At 41.0% G+C, this 12,021-nt stretch overlaps 1 protein-coding gene across 1 annotated transcript in view; it reads left to right on the top strand.

Moving 5' to 3' along the window:
- The window catches only part of LOC138953398 (uncharacterized), a 39,154-nt gene that overhangs the window by 7,423 nt on the left and 19,710 nt on the right, over nucleotides 1-12,021 (top strand). Inside the window, exons 2-7 of the mRNA XM_070325200.1 lie at nucleotides 907-1,139; nucleotides 4,065-4,140; nucleotides 6,925-7,006; nucleotides 7,833-7,939; nucleotides 8,523-8,621; nucleotides 11,112-11,251. Of these exons, the coding sequence (XP_070181301.1) occupies nucleotides 907-1,139; nucleotides 4,065-4,140; nucleotides 6,925-7,006; nucleotides 7,833-7,939; nucleotides 8,523-8,621; nucleotides 11,112-11,251 (737 nt within the window). The remainder of the gene's footprint in view (nucleotides 1-906; nucleotides 1,140-4,064; nucleotides 4,141-6,924; nucleotides 7,007-7,832; nucleotides 7,940-8,522; nucleotides 8,622-11,111; nucleotides 11,252-12,021) is intronic.

Here is a 12,021-nt window from a genome sequence, read left to right as displayed (position 1 = left end):
GCAAAATGAGTCACTATCAGTGGAGCAGGAGGAATTCTCACAGAGCCTCCTCCAAAAAGCGACGTCGACGACGCTCTGTGAGGAGTAACTCGTCCTTCGGGTTGGGAATGCCAGAGTAAGCATCTGCATACGCTTACATTTTTCTTGTTTCCTGAGCATGGGTAATTCCATGGCGAGTTCCATGAACTCCTGTAAGTGGTAGCGTGTCTGTGCAGAAAATTGTTCGGTCACTTCAATGTTAAAGGCTGTAAACTCTCATTCCGGGCTCTTAAATGTCTTTCTACTCCCCATTCCACATCGCCCCATTTTCTTCCCGGCCATCTTCTCCATCCTTGACCCCTTCACTACCATAATAAGAATCAGGTACTTAGTACTTGCCTATTATCAAAAAATCAATACTCTGACAAAAGAAAACAACCGCTTCCCTTTGAATTGCAGCAAAATGATTGCCTCCTCTGGAAACCATTTTCAAAATTTTGGGCTAGTGTTTTTTTTGGTTTTTTTTATAGCTTGAATGTTGTTGTTGATGTTTGTTTACTTTCTCGGTTTTTTGTTTATAAACTTAATTTGTTCGGCAGTCAAGGGTTGATTTCACTTGAACCCCTCCTCCCCCCCCCCCTCCCCCCCCACACACACACTCTCTTTTTTCCCACTCTAGTCCTTCTCAGTTCCCAAACCTACCTTTCACTTTCTTTTTCTGACCACCCCACCCCCAACCCCACCCTTTACTACCCTTCATACCTTTTGCTCTGTGTTCTTTTAAGATATATTTTCTTTTAACGGTTTTGTTTTTTTGTTTTAGGTTGTAGATGGGGTTTTTTGGGGTTTTTTTTTTGGGGGGGGGGGGTTGTTTGTTTTGTTTTGGGATGATTTGTTAAACTTGCTATCACATAACTCTGACCGTAGCTCATAGCATTGTGTCTTGTTTCCTCACTCCCTCCCCCCTCCCACCTCTCCCCCTCCCCCAGCGATGAGAACGAGATCCTGCAGATGTACGAGGAGGACGGAGAGCTGGCAGACAGGGGGGAGGACGAGGAGGCCCCCCTGACCCTGGTGGAGCGCATCGGGGAGCAGAAGGACATCATGGAGAACGTCAAGTTCCAGCCCTGGCCCATCAGGAAGAAGCTTCAGGTCCTCAAGTAAGGCACACTCACGTACTGTTGGCGTTTTCTTTCTCCTCCAACTCTTCAGAAAAGATAGACTGGTTTCGTGTTTTATTTATTACGAATCCGAAACGAAGCCAATCCAAATCTGAGGCGCCCAAAAATAGGGGAAAATCGTCTTTCATTTCTCCGAATCCAGTTAGAGCCTGAAACGCACGGAAAGAGAACCAGTTCGCTCAAACAACTTTGTACGGTTTTCCATATATGTCATTATCCTCAGTCAGTGTTAATCTGACATGATTTAATATCAGATCCGTTTGCGGAAAATGTTTCTGATATTCACATAAATGTGGTCTCTACAGTGACGTAAAATGCCTGATATGTAATATATAGATCCCTGCGCCTTGAGTCCGAGTCTGGAGATACGCGCGCGATATAAGACTTCATATAACACGCTTTCCTTCTTTGCCATTAACTTACTAAATCAAACGTGTGCAAGATTGTATGTTACACGCTTTGGAGGATGGTAAGAACGGATTCAAACTCGAAATCGTCCCTCCAAAAGCCCCAAAATGCACACACGACTTTTATTTCTCCTGCTGTTTTCGTTTCTTCTCTTTGAAAATTCTTCAACGCTGAGAATACTGAAAACGGCATCCCAGACGACAGTACTGTTTCCATACGCGAATTTAGCTGCCCTAGAAGGACAGAGTTGTGAACATAGATGACAAAGATCCCGAAAAGAGCAAAAATGTTGCGAATACAGACACAGAAAGACGTAATGAAGAATGCGATGCTTCAAAAGATACAGACTGTGACGATGACTGTGACGTCATTCACATATACCGAGACGTCATTCATAGTTGTTCGGTCACTTCCGTCAACAAGTAGATATCTCCACAATGACTGCTCCTGTGTTTAGGTTAGTCAAGCGTGAGTACGCAAAGCGTGTTTGTTCTCTCCTCTTTTGAAGCTGTGAGACATAAATGCTATTCCGACTTGGTCGTGTGACAGAGTTTTCTTCCACACTCGATTAGCTGACGGCTTCGTTAGACAATCAACGTAATCTCGTGTAAAATAAAAACCGTCTGTCACACGACCAAGTCTGAATAGCAGGTAATATATGTATGTTAATTTCCTTTTAGAGTTTTAGTCAATCAGTTAAAATGAGAATGCAAAATGAGGAAAATTTGCATTTCTTTTTATTTAAAGAATTTTACAAATTTACTGAAACTAATTTTTCATTGTTCAGTAAATTCATAAAAAACAAGAGGCGAAGCCTTCAAGGCTCACGTAAGAAATCGACAAACAGTAACACAAACTCAATCACTCCGTCACACATACACACACACACACACACACAGTAAGCATTGGTGACACTGTGCAAGAAAGAGAGACACTAGATCTAGATCTGTCTGTCTGCATGTAGCCTACTTTAAACAGACACGACTGCCAAATAGTCTCGGCCCGCTCAAAATAACAATGACCGAGACATTCCTTCGCGTGACGTCTAACCCTCTTACGCCATAATGTGACGTCTTCAAATGACGAAATGTTAAAGTTTCTACCACAGACATACACACGCACGCACGCACATACGCACATACGCACATACGCACGCACGCACAGACAGACAAAGTTACGATCGCATAGGCTACACTTCGTGAGCCAAAAATGGCATGCTAATTTCATGAAATTTACAAAATTTACTAGAATTTTTAGGAAATTTGTAAAATCCCCGAGTGAAACAGAAAATTTACAAATTTCCTGAAATGTTCTGGGATTTTGTAAATTTCCTGGTTTTGACAATTTACTGTAACATATTTATAAGATATTTGCGCCGGTTGTTGCTGTTGTTTTGTTTGGAGAGACAGGAGGGGTGAAGATGTAAACCATCATGTCTGTCACAACAAATCTGGCAAAGCTTTTATGTTGGATAAAAGTAGGCCTATCCGTGAAAGGACGCAGATGACACGTGGGAAAGCATCTTGCGTGTGGAAACACCCATCCAAAAAATGTTTGCACGTCACAAGCTACAGATGAGGATCTCACTGGTTTCTTTTTCGTACAGCAGGAAACGTGGTTTTATATAGGCTTACCTAAAGTACTCTAGATCTGTATATTAAAAAAGAATAAAGCCTGTGATGAAATGCGTGTGAACAACTGTACTGCTCAGAGAAGGACTCAGACGGGCGTTGTGGCGGGGTGGTAAGACGTCGGCCTCTTAATCGGAAGGTCGAGGGTTCGAATCCCGGCTGCGGCCGCCTGGTGGGTTAAGTGTGGAGATTTTTCCGATCTCCCAGGTCAACTTATGTGCAGACCTGCTAGTGGCTTATCCCCCTTCGTGTGTACACGCAAGCACAAGACCAAGTGCGCACGGAAAAGATCCTGTAATCCATGTCAGAGTTCGGTGGGTTATAGAAACACGAAAATACCCAGCATGCTTCCTCCGAAAGCGGCGTATGGCTGCCTAAATGGCGGGGTAAAAACGGTCATACACGTAAAATTCCACTCGTGCAAAAACACGAGTGTACGTGGGAGTTTCAGCCCACGAACGCAGAAGAAGAAGAAGAAGAAGAGAAGGACTCACAAATTAAAAACGTTCACTTTAAATTTGTATATTCCACTCCCCTATCTCTGTGCCTGTGTTCGAACGCACAGAAATGCTTATACCGCGTCTGCCTCTCTGTTTGCTGTCTGTCTGTCTGTCTGTTTGTCTGTTTGTCTGTCTGTCTGTCTGTATGTCCGACTGTCTGTCTCTCTGTTTGTCTGTCTGTTTGTCTCTCTGTGTGTCTGTCTTTCTCTATCTCTGTGTGTGTGTGTGTGTGTGTGTGTGTGTGTGTGTGTGTGTGTGTGTGTGTGTGCGCATGACCACTTTTGGTATGTGGCTGTCTGTTCGTTCATCATTTTGTAGTAGTAGCATTTTGATGCAGACCCTACTTTTATATCAAATCTGTACAGACTTGCCAAGTCTTTTGTGATGAAGCACGAGGGGCAGCTGTCGAGGGGTCGGGGCTACCAACAAAAAGGAAGACAGGTAAAATTGTCACATTCTAAATGTAACTGTTCCACTTGTCATGCTTACTTTTGAGTGCCGTGTCTCTGTTTGTGTTGTTGCCTTGTCATCTTCATGTAACTTGTTCCAGCGTCGCGGACGACGCTGGTATCTGCGGTCGGGAAGACTTTCCACGAATTTGCCTGCAGGGCGCCGCCATGTTTTCTGTGCTCGACTGCGAGCAGACCACAGGCACATTACACCCAAAATTCTTGTAGGCATACACAGACGCAACATAGCATATACAGATACCAAAGCGGCGTGCAGAAACTAAACTGACTCGGAGACTGAGAAGAAACATTTATCACACGATGTGGATAGCAAACATTAAAATAAAACAGATAAGTCAAGCAAAAAATAAACACAAATATCGAAAACACAATAAACAAAGGTAAAGAAAACAAAAAGAGATGCTTGCCGACAGTCAGTGTGTGTGTGCGTGGTTTGCCGTGTGCGTCAGCGGGGTGTGTGTGTGTGTGTGTGTGTGTGTGTGTGTGCGTGCGCGTGCATGCGTGCGTAGGCTACGTTCTTGCGTGTGTGCGTTCGAATGAGAAAGAAGAGAGAGAGAGGATTGAACAATGAGGTCACGTTCTCTGTCACATGAATACATATACACACACTGAAGGCTACTTCGGACACGAACACTTGCCAACAACTGTGGTTGGACATGCTTTTGAAATGTAATATTTTTTCGACATGATTTCTGGACATACGAATCCCGCTGTGTTGCCTACTGATGTTGCGAATGATGAAGGTTTTGAGTTGACTGACCTTGAGGAGGGATTGCATCAGGCGTTTATCGTCTCAAATTATATCCTTGCTACTTTTCAGGAGTCAACTATTGCCATTCATGGTAACTTGGATAGTCAATGTTTTTATTTGTTTGATTCCCATCAAAGAAACAGAAAATATTAATGGTAACCATTCTTCAAATGGCGCTGCAGTTTTGATGTCATCAAGTTAATTCCTTTGCAGAATTGATTGATTTTCTCAAAAGCCATTATCAATGTGTTTATCAATTAACACCTGTTCATTTCTGTCCAACTGCAATGCAAACTCAATGTGGAGGAAACAAGGATTCATTACAAACAAGTCATCCCTGTACATCAACAGATTTATGTACCTCAATCAATACTGCTAGTATGAGTGACAGGAATCTAAAAGAAAAAACAACCAAACGCAAATGTACTACTACTTCTACGACTCGTTTGAATGTAAAACAGAAATGTAACACTATCTGTGACAATGACGGTTCTACGACTCGTTTGAAGGACAGTATAGATCGAACCTTAACCCACAACTACGACAATTTGTGTCAGACTTTTTTGAACAGGAAAATATGCCTCTGTTCAACAGTAACCAAAACATGGAAGATGTTTTTGAAACTTTACAGAAATGTAACACTAGCCTATCTGTGACAATGTTGCTTTTGAATTGAACCCACATTTGTTGAACAGGAGAGAATGTTCCTGTTCAACAGTGCCCAAAACACTGAATCTGACGTTTTTGAATCTTTTCTGTCATCTAACTGAATCTGACGTTTTTGAATCTTTTCTGTCATCTAACCCAATTGCTCATGACTTCATCGATCTTGAACATGCCTACTTTTCAAAGAAAGACAGACAAAAGCGAAATCTGCATGTTAGCCATCTGCCTGAAATGGTCAATGCACTTTTGTAAAATTGTCACAGCTGTAATGCACTTTTGTGAAATGGTCAGTGCTGTTGTGCACTTATGCAAAACTTGGTGCTGTGCTGTTAACATTTGAACAAAATGCATTTTGTTCAAATGTTTAGTGCAACTTGCTACTATATAATCGCTGTATGCGCTTTGTGGTAATAATGCACTGTTGTGAAAAGTTTGCGCTAAATGTTGGCACTATGCATCATTGTTGGAGCACCCTCCTGTAGATGCACCATGCTGAAAAATGTACTTATGAATCAAGCATTGACTGAAATAAACAATTTATATATCCAGCACAACATGCAATTCATTAACTTTTGACCCTAACCTTTAACACTTCCCAAAATAAATCTTTGGTGGACATTGCATCGACGCTGTTCATTTTGAATGAACATTTTTCTTGTGCGTAAGTGTGCTCGAGTTGTTAATGCGAAAGAATGTGTATGTGTGCGCCTTGACGGAGTCGCCTTGTGGTGAGATATGTGCGCGTAATAAATTCTCGTGTTATTATTTTGTAAACTATAAGCTTAGTGTTTTGCCATGTTTGCTAATTTTGCTTCTATTTTTGCTGAGTTCAAAACTGGTTACAGAAGTGGTTGTTCAAAAGTGAAAGACTAAAGTTTAAAGTCCACCCTGTTTCATAGATGAAGGCTGGACATGTTTTGTTATGAATGAAGCAAGTTGAAACTTTTGTTATTTCATTATTATTGTTGGTTCGATGTTGTCATTGTTAAACGGTGTGTCCATATTTTCAAATTTGTTCGAATAGTACGGTCGCAGTTGGTTTTCGTTTCAAATTACCAAACGAGAGAAATTGTTGTTCTGCATTGTATTCGTCTGGAATGTTTGTGACGTAAGCGTATTTTTGTTTGTTTAAGGCGGCTTCGCGCGTGTGGCACAAACTTTTGCGTGCCGGAAATATGTCTGTCTGTCTTTCCGTCTGGGATCCTTTTTGTGCAAGTCTTTAAATGTGTTTGTCTTCAACCTGCTTCTGATTGTGTGTGTGTGTGTCTGTCTGTCTCTCTGTCTATTGAGTGATTGGAATGAATACTCTGCCTTAATTGGCCTTGGAATTTGTTTCAGCTACTAAAACAACTGAAGCGTTCGTGGAACAATCTGGAATACTGGATAACTCCCTGGGAGATGCGCATCAAGAGAATTGAAAGTCAGTAACTCTCTCTCTCTCTCTCTCTCTCTCTCTCTCTCTCTCTCTGCCATTTATATTTCGTATGTCTCGTTTCGTGAATCAAATCCCCTCATACTATTCTACGCTTCTTCAATAAGGTCTCAAAAACACAACTCGCAGTGGAAGCAAAATTCACGCGCAAACGTAGTATATCCGTCAGTCAATAAGTCTGTAAATGAAGCATGACACACGCACTCACTCGCGTATCTCCTTACTCACCAACTCCCTGACTCATTCAATCAACCATTCAACCAATCAGTCTGTTTGTAAGTTCACGATTGTCAGTAAACTTGTAAGACTCGGCCGTATGATACTGCTAAATAATGACGCTGTTCTCTGTGCCGCTTCAGTTAAATCAAAACTAGGTCGAGTAATACAATACATTACAATACAATGCACCGCAACGCAACGCAACGCAACGCAACGCAACACAACACAACACAACACAACACAAGATTTTCAGTCAACTAGTAAAACTCGGCCCTATCATACCGCAAAACATGAACGCTGTTACCTGTGCCACTTCAAAGAAGTGAAAACGATGTCGAGTATGTTGCTCACACAATACAATACAATACAATACAATACAATACAATGCAATGTCATACAATACAATACAATACAATACAATACAGTACAGTACAGTACAGTACAATACATACAATCAAACTATACAAGCAGATTGTTTTCCTCCTAGATTTTTCACACACAATAAACACATCAAAGATTTACTGCTGTAAAGGAATTATACCTATGATCTAAGACCGGTCCATGTTCACTCGACACGATATACCCTTCTTTTCAGGTCACTTTGGCTCAGTGGTGACATCCTATTTCATCTTTCTTCGTTGGCTACTGTGGATCAACGTGTGGCTCACGCTTATGCCGCTCTGCTTTGTCATTGTTCCTGAGGTATGTGAACAGTTCGTGTGTGTGTGTTTTTGTGTTTTTAATTCTTTTATCTTTTCGCTGCAAGTAAATATTTATATACAAAGCATTACCTGTACTACGTATTTACTTGAATCGACAACGTAGAATGTGCCCTTAAAGGCCCGGTCCGACCTACGTTATGCAAGTGGTCACACCTGCGTTACGCTTATGATTCTCTTATGAGCGTGGGCTTACGTCAAAATCATAAGCATGGGACCAGCTCTATTCCTTCATGTAGATTTCATAGCGAGGAGCAAGTTGACCAATCAGGAGAGGTTAGGGGCCAGTTTCACAAACCAGAAACCCAGACAGTCGACCGCCGCGGCGGAACCAGTGAAATACAGTAATCCAACAGAATATGAATTCACGAAGGAGATGCCAGTCGGCCGACTGTTCATCTTTACTCCTTTTGTTTTTCATGAAATATCAAGAATATCAACTTCCGCTTACTTTGACTTTGACAATTAACGTGTGCGTGCGTGCGTGCGTGCGTGTGCGTGCGTGTGTGTGTGTGTGTGTGTGTGTGTGTGTGTGTGTGTGTGTGTGTGTGTGTGTGTGTGTACAGATGATGGTTGGCCCAGACCACGGCACAACGGAGAGAAAAACTATTCCAGACGATGAATACTACAAGGCTTTTGACTTGAAAACTATATGGGCTGCAGGGGTAAACGTCAGGAACTCTCTCTCTCTCTCTCTCTCTCTCTCTCTCTCTCTCTCTCTCTCTCTCTCTCTCTCTCTCTCTCTCTCTCTCTCTCTCTCTCTCTCTCTCTCTCTCTCTCTCTCTCTCTCTCTCTCTCTCTCTGAAATTCTTGATAAATCTAGGAAGGGATCAACCAATTCTCATTCACAAATATCTCCAAATGATTTTAACAAACACTTCATTTCGATAGCAGACAACCTAAAATCTTGTCTCAATCAGAATGATTCCCTTGATACGGATGATTGTTTTGAAAAATTAAAAACATTCTGTGGACAAAAGTTGACTCAAACTGACACGTTTTCTATTCATCCAATCTCAGTGCACGAGGTAGGAAAACTGGTAGAACAAATGGCGAATAAGAAGTCAATGGGTCCAGACAAGATTCCAGTCAAGTTGCTAAAACTTGCTTTACCTTACATTGTCGATTCCCTAACTTATGTTTATAACCTAAGCATACAACAAAACGTGTTCCTTTCTATTTTAAAGTGTGCAAAGACATTACCACTTCCAAAAAATAAGGATATTACAGACCCAAACAACTTTAGACCTATTTCCCTCTTACCTGTTCTATCTAAACCCTTGAAAAGCACATACACAAACACCTACTGGCATATATGGAACAAATGAATCTGTTTCATCCTTTTCAGTCTGGATTCCGCTCTAAGCATTCCTGCCACACCGCCTTAAGCTCTTTATGCGAGACTAGGCTGTCAGCAATAAACAAAGCAGAAATAACGGGAGCGTTGTTTTTGGACTTTAAGAAAGCCTTTGACCTAGTAGATCACTCACTTCTACTAAAGAAATTAAAGTGCTATTTAAAAGACGACTCCGCCTGTGCCTTTTTTGAATCGTATCTTTCAAAACAGAAACAGTATGTATCCAATAACTGTAAAACTTCGTCAAACGAGTTTGTCAGGAGTGGTGTCCCTTAAGGTTCTGTATTAGGACCAATCTTGTTCTGTATTTATATAAATGATTTACCCCTTCATGTGTCTGATGAAAAATTTAGATGTGAGTTCTTCGCGGATGACTCTTCTGTTCACACCAGTCCAAATTTTTGAAATCCGTCAACTCTTCTCTTCAAACAAGTGTGGATGAAATCACTGAGTGGTGCGTTTCTAATGCAATGATCATTCATCCGATTAAAACGAAGAGTATGGTGATAACCACGAGACAAAAACACCAATTAAGTCCTTTACAATTACAACTGTCAGTTGGTTCAACTCAAGTGCAGCAAGTTAGGGAACATAGATTATTGGGTGTTACCATTGATCAAGAGTTGAAATGGCAAACTCATTTGAGTAATATTTGCAAACTAGTATAAAAACATTTGTACCTGTTATCAAAATTAAGGCATTACGCAGATTCTGCAGCACTCAAAATGTTCTATTACGCCCACATAATGCCTCATATAAACTTCGCATCGACACTTTGGGATAACTGCAGTGATGTTCATTTAAAAAGACTCAATTTCCTGCATCGCCGAGCTGCAAAACTTATTCTGCATGATTTGAATAGGTCCACGGATGATAAACTAAAGCTCCTGAATTTCCTCCCCTTGAAAGATCAGTTGACGTTAAACAAGGCTGTGTTCATGTATAACATTCTAAATGACGACTGTCCTAAGTATTTGCAATCACATTTCAAACATACCACAAAAAGATATGGGTCCCAAAAAATCATCCCTCCTATACCTCGCATAGACCTCTACAAATCGAACTCAGCCTTCTCGGGAGCGTTTCTCTGGAACTCCTTCCCCAAACAGATAAGAAATGCAACTTCAGTGAAAATGTTTAAGAGACAGTCACGTTCATACATCATTCGTGAATGAAATGTCTTGTTCGATTGTTATTTTGTTAAACATTTTGTACTAGTGTTAACGGATGTGTAGCTGATCGGAGCAACTTTATTCCCAAATGAAAGGTATAACTATGTCAATGTAATTTTGTAATTTTTGAGTTCTCCTTATGTAATTCCTTAAATGCACATTGTGTTGCATTCCATACAATGTATTTCTGTATTTTATATGATTGAATTTATATTTTTTTATGTGCGTCTGTCTTTATGTGTTGTATAAAGGACAGGTTGGAAGAATAGGCTTTGCCTAAAACCTTTATTCTTTTGTAATAAAGTTCTGAGTCTCTCTCTCTCTCTCTCTCTCTCTCTCTCTCTCTCTCTCTCTCTCTCTCTCTCTCTCTCTCTCTCTCTCTCTCTCTCTCTCTCTCTCTCTCTCTCTCTCTCTCTCAGCACTGTCCATGTTTGGACCAAGTACATCTGCCCGAGAATTTTCTTTGCCTTGCCCTGCCACATCTATGTTATTTGCTGCAGTTTGGGTTTACCTTTTCCGCAAGAGTCCTGTTTATTCTTGTATGTTTGTCCAAATAGTTTACTCTGTCTGCCTCTTCTCTCGCTTTCTCCATTTCCTTCAATGACGGGTGTCTGCCTTCTTTCAAGGGCGTCATGCTTTATTCTCCGTTGTTCTACGGTTACTATGGCAACGCCGATACCATTGGTAACGGTTTTCGTCTTCCACTGGCCTACCTGATGACGACACTGGTGTCTTTTGTCTACAGCTTTATCGTCGTGCTGAAGAAGTGAGTACTTCCCCACATCGCTTCAACAAGACATTGTGTTTATATAATTGCCTTTTGCTTTGCTTGCTTCCTTGTGTACTTGATCGTTTCTGATAGTTGGTCAATGAAGCAAACCCTGTTCCGTCGCGATATAACCTTGAATGGTTGAAAACGACGTTAAACACCAAATAAAGAAAGCAAGCAAACCCTGTGGCTTGCCTGTACTTTGGAGAGATGTGTTTGGCAGCAACTGCTTTGCTTGTTGTTTATTATTTGTTCATCGTCACATTGTTTCTCTATTCGTAATTTCATGTTATTGGGAACTAAAATTCGTCCCGAATACGTAGGATGATCCGAGTATTTGATCACATGCAAGCTTGTCAAAACCTTCTGAGCATAATTATCTGGTCCAGACTCCATCTCCGAGCAAGGCAAGGTTATGTAACTGGATGTTTAAACAGTTCAGTCTTTCTTGAAACACATTGTTGAAACGGTTTGATCATTTACTTTGGATCACACTGAATAGTGTTTCTGATCCTTTGTTGGCGAATATTCCGCACCATCAAAAACAACTTAATTAATGTTAAAAACACACACAAAAAAGAGTTTTGCTCACTAGGACAAAGACAGCACAAACTCAGAATCTTGTACTCAACAAGGCAGAATGAATGTTAACGTTGATGCTATTATATGCAATGCAGAATGGCATCGAATTCGCGGCAGAGTCGCACGTCCAACAAGTTTTAGATTGTTCGTGTACACAGTTGGATCATTTACTTTAGATCAAACTA

The sequence above is a fragment of the Littorina saxatilis genome, linkage group LG2 (assembly GCF_037325665.1).
Source record: "Littorina saxatilis isolate snail1 linkage group LG2, US_GU_Lsax_2.0, whole genome shotgun sequence".
Classification (NCBI taxonomy): Eukaryota; Metazoa; Mollusca; class Gastropoda; order Littorinimorpha; family Littorinidae; genus Littorina; species Littorina saxatilis.
The sequence above is the reverse complement of the archived record's forward strand: the minus strand, read 5'-3'. Positions and strand labels throughout refer to the sequence as shown.